An 11,963-nucleotide genomic window follows, 5' to 3' on the forward strand; every position below is an offset into this window, starting at 1 on the left:
CCCTCGCCGCGGCGGCCGCGGTTCCGTTGAGGGTGGAGATGAGGGGCGGCGAAGGGAGGCCCATCTTGGCGGCGAGGTGGTCGGGGAGGAGGCGGCGCGCGGAGGGGAAGAGGCACGGGCCGGCGGGGAGGGAGAGGGAGGGCGCGGTGAGGTTGAGGGGGAGAATGCTGGCTGCGCAGTTGACGGTGGAGTCGCCGAGGACAAAGAGCGCGGTGGCCGGAGAACGAGATGACTCAGGCGCGGCGGAGGCGAAGCAGAGTAGGACGGAGAGGAGGAGGAGGAGCGCCATGCCGGGGGCGTTGAGGCGCGAACCGGTAGCTGGTGTTCGCGGCAAGGTTGAAATGGTTCTGCCAACTGACAGGTGGGGCCCAGACTCTCGTCACGTGCGATTTTGTGTTTTGCCAGGTGGGCACCATACATTTTCTTAAACACCCCTGTAATGAAGGGAAATTACCATGGCGTGCAAATCGCAGAGCCGTGCCGTGCAGGTAGGGCTAGGGTGGTCGTTGGGATCTCTGAATCTCTGACACCGACGCTCCTCTCCGCTGACCTCGCGGAGGAGAAGGGGAGGGAGAGAGCGCGGGGACTGAGGAATCGGGTTTCAGTTGGGCGGCGAACACCGGCGATTAGCAAGGTAAGCGAATCGCGATCTGATGCAATGCCGTTAGTTACCCTTTTTGGGGAAAGCTACTTTTTTTTTCTCGGAGAAATTTCATGTAAACTGGGATGGTGGAGGCGACCTATTCTGGTTTTTCCCTAGATTTCAACGGGCGCGAACCCCGGTAGCCTCCTTCCTGATGATAAGAAGGGTCTAAATTTGCGAATTTTGATGTCAAGGAGGCTGCCTGCCAGTTGTTAGGCCAAGTATCTGCGAGTTAGTGAAAATTACTTCCAATGTCTTGAGTAATTGGGCGTAAATTGGATTGCAGCTAGGTGCTCCAATTCGTTCAATACCGTGGCTTAAATTTGCTGGTATTGATTTGTTTCTCTATGAAATTTTAGGTAAATTTCACTACGAATTTGGTTCGTCAAATAGCTCTTTTTGAACTGTCAACTTTTGTATGTCAGTTTTCCCTATGGTTTGCTTTGTGTTGAACTTCTACATTATTCCTAAAAGATTCTTGTTGACCAAAGCATATTCGTTAGTTTGGTACTTCGGTCTTGCTCTTTATTGGTTAGTTGTTGTTTCGATGTATACTTTCTGATGTTGCTCCATTTTCTCTGAGAGCAGGCATGATTCATACAGCCACCTAGTATGGCCTCAAAAGCTATAAAAAGAAGGCCTTGCAGTTCTGAATCTGATCAAACAAGTGAAAAAACAATGGAGACAACAGTATCAGATCCTGTAACAGAACCTCTTCTGGGAAATGGTCCTCATGAAGAAAAAACCAAGGTTAGTAACTCCTCCAATGATTGAATCATAGACCAACTTTTAGTTCATGTTTTTCAGTATGCCCTTTCCTTTTATTTGCAGAGATATGAGCCTGCTACACGGTCAGATTTCTGGGATGGGACAAGAGAGGAGTGCCTTCGTTGGGCGCATCTTCTGTCGATTTTTATTGCTCAATCTGCAAGAAAGATAGGTAATTCAAGAAGAGCTAGATGTTAATGCTATAGTGTCCTCCTTACATGTATATAAAAGATTATACTCCTACAGTCTTACTTGATAAATTCTTTCATCCTAGTCCATGTATTTATGAGTTACCACTTGGTTGCTGCTGGTAATTCTATTTCTGAAAATACCAACTGTATTCACATTTTTATTTCTTAATTAATGCTTTGGACACCAGACGATCCATGTATTGATAAGAAAACGTACAGTGCATTGTTTAATGTTTATACAAGATCCTCTAGTTTAAAGATTTGATTATATCTAAAACATATATTTACCATTTGTGTTTAAATTCACCTTAGTTATTCTTTTCTGATTAATACGATGCACTTACAATTGTCACTCATGCCATTCTGAAGTACTGTCCTGAAAAAACCCACTCCTCTCTATGCAGTAAATGTTCTTTCTGAATTTGGATCTTTGATTGCAAGGCTTTTTGGTTGCTCTTCTGCTCCCCAAAGTTCACAAAATGGACAGACAGTTCCACTTAATCTCAGTCCATTACAGGTACAGTGGTGCTTGAAAAAATCCTATTTTTATTTGAACTGCTGTACAACAGAAAGGGAAGGGAATCCTTCTATTGATAGCATGCGTTTGTATAGTAGTATGCTATCAAGAGATTTTGTTATTAGTATAAGTAGAAATTTGATATTAGTTGTATTCCCCGAACAGCTTTAAGCTTAAGTTCTTGGATGAGTTTATTGTGCTTAAAGTAAAACCTTTTCTTCCCCTGCATCTGCATGTCCTTATTTCTTTACCTTATTGCAAATGTTGGTGTATGAGTGTATCCATTTCACATCTGTTGTTAATTTCTTTTCTTAAATGACTTTCCCCTTGGATGCGGGCATGCATGTGTCTAAAGGAAAACAAAGGAATCTTTCTTCCCTTAATCTTAATTTCTTTTAGAGAGCAAGTTTATGCACATTATTCTTGACTTCTTTCTCAGTTGCTAAAGTAGTGTTTACATTGCTCAACTTTGTTAAGTTACTGTTTTCTGGTATTTAACAGTTTCACTTACTTTGCAGGTAGAAAGATTGAAATTGTTGAGACAAAGGTTAGATGTGCCATATGACTGCTCCTCTGTCAAGCACCAGGTTTTCGTTCTCTATATAGTTTACCTTTATGGTATCCTTTTCTCCTATCAAATGAATGCTAATTTTCTGCCTAGAGGAATGGGATAAATACAGTAGATTTGATTTGCTGGTATTCATGACTGGCAAGGCAGTGTTAATCAGAAAAGGTAATATCTTCTTTCTGTTACAGGATGCTCTGAAAGAGCTTTGGAGGTTAGCTTATCCTAACCGACAACTTCCTCCTCTAAAATCAGATCTGTGGAAGGAGATGGGCTGGCAAAACTCTGACCCATCAACAGATTTTAGGTTCTTATGAAGTATTGAAGTTTCATGATAAAATTATCATTGCATTATGTTGGCACCACTTGAACCAATATGTTTTATATGCTGAACTTGCAGGGCAGGTGGGTTCATGTCCTTGGAGAACCTAATATACTTTGCCAGAAATTATCCAGTATGTTTCGATCCATCCTGAACACTTACTGTATAAATCAGTCATCTGTGGGTGACCCTGTTGTTTTTAACCTGTGGTTCACATGCAGGATTCCTTTCATAGGTTACTACACAAGGCCGAGGGTAAGAGAGCTAAGTGGGAGTATCCTTTTGCAGCAGGTGGTGTAAACATATCTTATATGTTAGTTCAAATGCTGGATTTACAATCAGGTGATTTATTGTAATGTCTGCTGTATATTTTTAGTATTCATTCAGATTCATTTTCCCGCCATGGTTCCGCTGCCTTTGGAATTTGGTCCGTAAGCAGGCAATCAATGAAGAACTAAATCTTATCTGCTACCTCTCTTTATAGGAAAAATTAGTACAAAAGCTGGTGTCCACTTCGTTCAACTACTTGAAGATGACGAGGCGGCCTTCGATAACCTTTTTTGTGTAGCATTTCAGGTGCTTGATGCTCAATGGCTTGCAAGGCGAGCTAGTTATATGCAATTCAATGTGAGCATTGTTGACTTAGACAATAATCTATGCATTTTCCATTTCATTACCTTGTTTGAGTTGATGGTTATTTCCATTTTACAGGAGGTTCTGAAGTCTACACGAGTTCAATTAGAGAAAGAGCTTACTATGGGGTGCATTTCTAGCGTTCAAGACTTGCCATCATTCAGAATGCTGAAAAGGTAGTTATGTTTGTACTTAGCAGGAAAAGAGATACTTTTACGCCGTGAATAGGTTGTTTAAATTTGCTTTCCATTCTTTTACTGGACGTAGAAGATGTATACTGTGTATTCATGTATGATGCCTCGAAAAGAATTTACTTATCATCAAGTTTTGACATTGGTATGTGATACTGGTGTATGCTCCACCTCATATATGCCTTGGGGGGAACTCGTCATCAAGTTCCTATTATCTTTTAAGTATCTCTGGGTAAACTATCAGCTTTTGAATTAAAAAAATGACACTGTTCCTTAAGCTGGAGCTATTAGGGTTCCGGCCTTGTAACTGTTGAAACGCACAAATATATGCTGCATTGGCAGCACTGCCGTGCAAAACTGCGATGCTACACAACCATTTAAACCACATTTCAGATTCACCAGGATGTGATTAGTTGAATCTAGGCTATGTGAGACGATCTCTCAAGGTTAGTCAAGCAGCTTGGAGCAAATTCAAAGAATCAAAGAACACCAACACATTTGTCTAATGCCAACCTAAATGCCATGGGGCTTTCTACAAGTTCAGCTTCTTTGCAGTAGTGGCATTATGGCATTGGACAATCAAGTATACCCAAGAAAGGACACCTGAAAAGTGAAAACCTCCTTGGATATCTCGGATCCCAGACAGCATGCATAGGCTTCAGGATCAATTGCCCACACTGATCATTGTTGAAGGATGTATTCCCTCTTCCATATCTGAAATAACATCCTTTTGCTTACCATCACCTTCTTCAAACAAGCTGAAATCTGCCAGACCTACACCATCTTTGCTGCCTTCATCAACTGCAGAACACCCATCGAACAGACACCCAATGTCGCTACCAAAGTCTGCATCAAAGAACCACTCGCTCAGGTTGATTGAGCTGCCAAAGTTAGATATTGACATGATATCCAGCTCGTAATCCATGCAAGGGCTCCATAAGCTCTCATTGATGCTGTCATCGACTGCGAGGGGCTCTGCACTGCCAAAGTTAGATATTGACATGATATCCAGCTCGTAATCCATGCAAGGGCTCCATAAGCTCTCATCGATGCTGTCATTGAGTGCGAGGGGCTCTGCACTGCCATCAGCCTGTGCATTAGCATCAGGCTCAGCATTATCATCAGGCTCTGCATTATCATCAGGTGTCTTCACTTCGCTTGAGTCAGACTCTTGGACTGTAGTTTCGCTCTGATCAGGTTGAGGTTCTTGGTTGAGTGCTGGCACCACCTGCGGCTCCTGTTGGAGCTGTGCCAGTAACAGCGGGTGGTCCAGGTAGCAGCTAATGTCGAAGTTGGTTACAGCATTGGCACCTCGGTATTCAATGGCTGCAAGATCATAGGCCTTGGCTGCCTCCTCTTGAGTGTCTGCAGGAAGAAAATGATGTAAGCTTATCTGAATGAGTGCATGTTTTCAAGTTTAGACATGATGCATTGACTAATATCTTGAGAAATTCGACAACGTGAATTTGTTCCAGTGTCATTGTCCTTGGAGTACAGTGCATTTGGAAAGCAGGACAAATATTTGGTGACAGATTCTGGTGAATGTATATTTTTGTTGGTTTGAGAATACATCATGCAGGAGATGATCTTATATTCAGGCACTGTTGTCCGGTTTCCTCTCCGACTCGTCATTATCCCCTCTCTACAGTGAATAGAGGCGAAAAAGGGCGACTCCGAGGCGGACGCCGCTTCCGGCGGGGATTCCGCCGGTCTTCTTCCTCTCCGATGGCCGGCCGGCCGTCGGCGAGGGGGAACGACTGCGGGATCACCGTCCGGCTGTAGATAGGTTAGATATTTACTTATCTAGGCCTAGATGCTGCTCGTCGCCGTCGGGCAAAGGAGCTAGGGTTTGCCGGCGGCCTCAATTCGTCCATTCCTTTTGCAACGGGTTGGAGGGGATGGAGTTTGAGCCACTGTGGCTTGTCTTCCTCTTGCTGATGGTCGGAGTCGCCGCTTCGGCAAGGTGGATTTTGCTTCTCCGGGGATTTTCTAGTGAGATTTCTCGCTTGAAATCTTCTGTGAGATTGGGTCGGGTCCTTTCACTTCCATGCGATTGGATCTCGTCTTTGGGGATGGCCTCTATGGCGGAGCAAGTGCAGGTTGTTCTTCGTGTTCTTCTGCGGTGCTCCAGAGCTTCTCGGGTTGAGGCAGAAGATGGCGGATGGAGGGTCAATTCAATGAGGTCGACGGCTGATGTCCTCTTCTCGCGGATCTCTTGCAGTTTACCTCTGGGTGTCCACCTCTCGATTTGCTTTGGTTTGATCGGTGGTTTCAAGTTCTTGGGCGATGCTTGGAGTACGCGGAGGCGGTCGCGCTACCCTGTCTGGAGGTGGAAGACGATGTGCAGGGACTTGGTTGTAATTTGTGCTTTCCTTAGGGTTGTCTTTGCAAAGCTAGGATGTACTGTGCTTGCCGCTGTTTAATATAATCTACATCTTGGTTCGCAAAAAAAAAGAGGAGATACTGAATTGCAGACAATGGCTATTCACTAATTTGAATGGTCGGTGGCCGCTTCCTTGCACATGCGCCAGTCACTGGACATGTCCAATCTTAATGCAATAAGTAGTTAACCTATGTGTTTTCCTCTATCACTGGCTCTGGCCTTTTATGATGGGAATAGCGGTGAAAGCAAATCTGTGGTCTGGATCTTGAATCTTGATCTAGGTTTGACACAGCCACCCAGGGCATGCTTGATGCACGTGAAGAGATCACTGTTTGCTGGTGCTGAATCACGCAGGCAAGTGAAAAAAACAAAAGGCCGGCAGTGCTGATGAATTGAAGATCCCTAGGCACCATCTTATTATTACTGCAACTGGCAGTGGATGGGAGGTGAGTGGTGACTACTCGCGCCACGTGCTTGTCACGAGTTTGGAAGCCATGTACTTTTGGCTACTAATTAGCCAACAGTTTGCCTGTTTCATGCTACTAATTTTTAGGCAAGTTGGACTTCTGAAGGAGCAAATTTCTGGGGATTGCTTCATGAGAGTATCTAGGTCTTATGGTCTTGATCTTGACAATCAAGAAAAGGACAATTCTTTTGCCCCAGGAAAAGTGCACCAGTATTATGCTCCCTAGTATGATATGATTCGATAGATGATCAGATTCACTGTTTTTCTTTATTTTTCTTAAAAGCGACATAGTAGTTCGGATCACTCATATCTGAGTAGGACAGTATACAAGGGGATTGGCTAGTCTGCATTGAAGGGAAACTAAGAAATACTACGAGCCATTCAATTGTGTAGAAGTTAGGTCGATGAACATTCATAAAAACTGGTTAGAGTTAGGTGGCCCTGGCAGTAAGTAGGGCAATTCTACAACAAACAAGAGTAGCCCTTAAATGCTGGCATAAGCTAACTTGTTAAAAGAAATGCAAAGAGCATGCAACTATAAACATTACTGGGGAATACAGTACACTAGCCCATACCGAATGTTCCTAAGTAGAGGTACTTGTTCCCAAAGACTCGCCCAATCCGCGCCTCCCACCTCCCGTTGTGGTGATGCCTGATCATCAAAACAATAAGAATATTGGAATTTCATTATTTTAACATATAAACTGAATGAATCTCAAGACATGCATCTCTGAACAATGAGGAGAGCATGCAGTACAGAGGTGGCATGTCTAGGTGCACAATGCTGATGAGTTATGCATGCATGACATGGCTAGCGTGTGACGTGTCATAGGCCCAGGTGATGCATGGCTGTCACGTTACAGGTGGACCTCTTCTCCAACATGCCGTGTCAGTAGACTAGAGAACACTACAGCAGAAAGGTTTCTGCCTTTGAGTCAGCCTGCACTTTGGACTGGACCCCATTCTCAGTTCCATTTTTGGTACTTGAGTTGCACAGTTTTGCAGGTGTGTTTGATGAACATTGCTGTCTGCTGCATGTGCTAGTTGAACCAGAAATCCAAAATAAGTGAGGGGGTTTGATTTAAGGGTTGGTGATTAATTAGTACCTGGCGACGCCTCTGTACTTGGAGACCCCTCTGGAGAAGCCGCTGCTCCGGCGGCGGAGGGAGGCCAGGTACTCCTCCCGCGACACCCCCTCCATCTCAGACATCTCGCCCGAGTAATCCTCCGCCTGCATCAATCAAATCACCAAGCTTAGTCGATTGATTTCATCTACTAAATATTGTTAACATGAATATTATTCAAAATGCAAACAAACTTTGACGGCCAGTTACTACCCCTGCTTGCTTACGACCGCACAATAATGGAGGCTAGTCTTGTCTGAGTTTGCATAATGGAGTAGTTGCAACAAGCCGACAGGGGTTGTGAGCTCATTGCTCGATCTGATGTCATCTAAATTTATTGCTAGACGGTGCCTTGTTCATAATAAATAACTAAGCACAAAAGAAGCCATTTTCAGTTCGCCCTCGGTCTCTGGGTTATTTGGTCATGCAGGAGTTTGCTAACAATATGAACTCTTGACAGATTGGAGACAATTTGTTTTCTTGGAGCACGCAGGAACTTACTGGGAAATTCAGGACTGTTTCAGGACCCCAGTATTTGAGAGCTGCAAGGTCATATGCACGAGCAGCTGCCTCCTCAGTATCATAGGCCCCTGCAGATCGTAGAGAATTAATTTGTTTTCATAGCGAGACAAGGATGCAGATCACACCATGATCTGGCGACAAGTAACATGAATCTGGCAAAGACAGCTTAGATGTATTTAGTGAATTGTGGGACTTACCCAAATAGACTATTGAGTAGATCACAGTCACATGCAGATCACCAGGCAAGGGCCCCCGCCAAAGATAACAGAAAGAAAAGGAGATAAACAAAGCCTGATCAGGATGTCAGCCTTAAGAAATTCGGTGCACTTTTGAAATAAGCTTTGTACTACTGGCAGATGCATTACTGCTCAATCATCGTATTAGAATTTTTGTTTTCCTTTGGAAAAATAAATAAGACGAAAAGGAACCAATTTTCAGAGGAAAAAAAAATGTATGACAAGAATACTTGAAATCATTTCCATATCCCTTTCAAGTTTCAAGTAAGTGTACATGCATCTGTGATACAAGTAGCAAGCAATACACACAGACCTTGCCTGCCTTTCTTCTTGTTCTGGAGGGAGGTGAGGCAGTGCTTGTCCCAGAGATGGGCCTCGAACCTGCCTGTCCACCTGTGCCTGCATGCAACGCGACGCGTATGTTGATGAGCAGCAGCATTAATTTACAAAGAAATTTACAGCGCTCTCCTTACAACAAGGAGAAGAGGGGGGAAAAGAAGTCAAAGAAACTGATCACCACAAGATGGCTTGCGGTAATGCAGATGAACTAACTTCCTACTTTCTAGCTATCAGAAAACGACCTCTCCTATCGCAGAAATGTTTCAAGAACAGAGAGAACGAGACAGTTTTGGACTAGAGAGAGAGAGAGAGAGAGAGAGAGAGAGAGAGAGAGAGAGAGAGAGAGAGAGAGAGAGAGAGAGAGAGAGAGAGAGAGAGAGAGAGAGAGAGAGAGAGAGAGAGAGAGCTTGGCACTCAGAACTCCGAAAAGATGAGCGGCAGTGCAAACAGGAACTGGCAGCTTGCGACCCTGAATCGATGAATGTAACATGCAAGCGGAGATTTCGCGTCGGAAGGAATTGCAAACAGAAGGAAGCGGTCGGCTGATAGAGCTAGCGCAAATAGTTCTGAAATCTGAAATGCTTTGGTTGGACAGAGCTGGCAGGGCCCGCGGAGAATTGCGATTGGGATCGAGGAGAGCAGTGGTGGCGATCGGAATCAGGGGGTGGATGGGATGGGGTAGGACGGCATGCAGATGGCGAGACGCGTACCTGGTGACTCCCCTGTAGACGGAGCTCCTCTTAGCGGCGGCGGCGGCGGCATTGGGAGCAGCAGGGTCGTCCTTGCTCTGGGTCTGGCGGGGCGCCTCTTTGCGGGGCCTCTTGGGCTTGTCGGCGCCCTTGGCCTGGGTCCTGGCCCTCGCCCTCTTGCGTTGAGGAATTTCCTCGGTGGAGATGGAGGAGGACGAGGAGGAAGGAGGGGAGGAAACAGGGGGAGGAGATCTTGTCTCCATGACCATGATCGATCTCTCCCTCTGTCTGAGCGGCGGGGGACGCAGCGTGTTTCCGTAGGACGTCTACTGATCAATGGAGGTGGCGTGTTGGTGTTTCGCCGGTGAATTTGCCTCGCCTCGCCGGCGAGGTGGATGGAGCAGGGAGGTTTTATAGGGACGCGCGGGCGCAGGGAGAGGAGGAGGAGGAGGCAGCGGTGGGGGGTTTTGGTCAAGATGCTGGATGGATCTCCGTTACTGCTAACATGACATGACACCCTGTTTTGCTGCTGTAATCTTGCTCGCCCGGCATCCCGTTGCTGCCGTTTTCACCGTTCTGTGCCTGTGCGGCCGCCAAGTCTGCAGTTTTCTCCAGGATGCAGTGCATGTAACAGACCACCGTATGCTGGGAAATTAGTCACTCCATCCAACGATGAGACTGCCTTTGAACCTGGCACTACTGTAAGACACGAAATTAGGGGGAAAAAGATTTTTTTTCAAATACCCTAGTACACTCCTACAGCAGAGCATCTCAGGTCCGGCTTTCATCTCGTACTTTACCAGCTTTGATTGACACAATTTAGTCGTGTATCGAACGTCCCTGTCACGTCCTTATGATATATGGGATGAGTCGAGTGACGTTGGAGGCCAATCAATGGCTATAGCGGACGATTAATGGGCACAAATGGGATATAATTAATTAATATCAGAACACATAAAACATGCAGCTTTTAGGCGGCAAAAAAAATCCATTACGAGAGAACCCATGTAATTTTTTATGTTTATACTCTTCTCTATTTTTATATGGGTGATGAGGCTCATTCATGTCTCTATCGTGTTAGGTTTTTTTTTTTTGAAGAATTTGTTTGTTTGTATACGTATCCTAAACGGAAATAGTTACTCTGTGCACTTGGATCACTGACACGTGGATCCGACCCCATGTGTCAGTGACCCGGATCAAAGGCAGGGAGGACTCCTACTCGAAAGGAACGGAGAAGGGATGCACGGAGGGACATAAACACGCCTCTGGTTTGGAGCCACAAGGAGACGAAAATCGCGTTGCGATTCTTGGCTTGCGTAGTCAGCAAACACATCGATGAGCTGCAGTGCAGGCCTCCAATTCCAAATGGCATGCCTACCTCTGCCTGCACGCAGGCAGCTACCTTCTCCCAAGCCGTTGGTTTCGCCTGCTCTGCAACGTCCGCGACACTTGTCCAAACACAGCAGACAAGAGCAAAGCAGAGCCTTGAATAATTCAATGCAATGCAAGAACCGAGCCACAATCACCATTCGATCATCTACCACTGACCACTACGCCAGAGTCTTCCTCTTGCATAATGCAAGTTGCATTCAACTACTCGACAAACATAAAAATTTGTCACTCGATTCAAACGAGAGATTCCACTGCTGCTGATCGAGACGCAGGTTGCACGAGCATGGCAATTTTGTATCCCATCTTGCAACTCGACTGAATTCAGCGGGTCTTTCATGCATGAGATACTCGTGCTAAGCAACTGTGATTGGTAGTATACGTCAACGCCTGAGAGGATTGGACCATCCATCCATCCAAAGTTGACACGACCGTGGACCGAGAATTATTTTCAGATAACTAAACTGACAGCCACTGAAGATGCATGTATCATCCATCATTTATCATGTGCAACATCTGATTGCCAGCATGGGGAAAACGAAAACCAATAGCCACCTCTCCCTCCCCTCCCGTGTAAACGAAACGACTGCACAAACCAATTCGTCGCGACGCCGACTGCTCATTCAAAATGCTAACGCCGTACGTCCTTCCGTTCCGTTCCATCAGTTCTTTAATTTCGTCCGCGCCTTGACCTGCTGCCGCATTCATTATTAGTCCAAAGCCAGAGCGATTAGAAATCCTCGATCTGCACTACAGGAATAACCAAGCTTGTTCGCATTCAGTGCACTACAGGAATAATCAAGCTTGTTCAGCTGTTCGCATTCAGAAACGCAACCATACCAGTAATCTGTGCAGTGCAGCAATGCGAGTATCTATTTTCAACTGCACAAGTCTGAAAACCTCAAAACCGTGTTGCTTGTTACGCCAAGTTTTTGTCGGTTCAGTAGTTATGCTGGTTTCTCATCTACTTTTTTGGCTGCCGTCT

General features: G+C 45.4%; 2 protein-coding genes across 3 annotated transcripts; one reads left to right on the top strand and one right to left on the bottom strand.

Annotated features, from left to right (window-relative positions):
• Positions 1-445: 445 nt before the first annotated feature.
• On the top strand, positions 446-4,055 carry LOC120696603 (ELMO domain-containing protein C-like). 2 transcript variants are annotated; one of them, XR_005684247.1, is made up of 11 exons: positions 446-634; positions 1,232-1,393; positions 1,475-1,583; positions 2,007-2,119; positions 2,638-2,706; positions 2,876-2,991; positions 3,085-3,139; positions 3,228-3,348; positions 3,491-3,633; positions 3,718-3,902; positions 3,933-4,055. XR_005684247.1 is itself a non-coding variant. In XM_039979558.1 (10 exons), exons 2-10 carry the CDS (start codon positions 1,256-1,258, stop codon positions 3,817-3,819), a joined length of 966 nt encoding a protein of 321 aa, XP_039835492.1. In that variant the 5' UTR covers positions 446-634; positions 1,232-1,255; the 3' UTR covers positions 3,820-4,025. The 2 variants fall into 2 exon arrangements, 1 of the variants encoding a protein (XP_039835492.1); XM_039979558.1 differs by having other exon boundaries at positions 3,718-4,025.
• Positions 4,056-4,103: 48 nt separating this feature from the next.
• LOC120696602 (AP2-like ethylene-responsive transcription factor At1g79700) lies at positions 4,104-10,013 on the bottom strand. Its single transcript, XM_039979557.1, has 7 exons — positions 9,611-10,013; positions 8,875-8,960; positions 8,523-8,531; positions 8,305-8,393; positions 7,786-7,910; positions 7,255-7,331; positions 4,104-5,195 (listed from the first exon to the last, which is right to left on the bottom strand). Exons 1-7 carry the CDS (start codon positions 9,856-9,858, stop codon positions 4,495-4,497), a joined length of 1,335 nt encoding a protein of 444 aa, XP_039835491.1. The 5' UTR covers positions 9,859-10,013; the 3' UTR covers positions 4,104-4,494.
• Positions 10,014-11,963: the final 1,950 nt, after the last annotated feature.

This window comes from Panicum virgatum, chromosome 3K (genome assembly GCF_016808335.1).
Source record: "Panicum virgatum strain AP13 chromosome 3K, P.virgatum_v5, whole genome shotgun sequence".
Taxonomy (NCBI): domain Eukaryota; kingdom Viridiplantae; phylum Streptophyta; class Magnoliopsida; order Poales; family Poaceae; genus Panicum; species Panicum virgatum.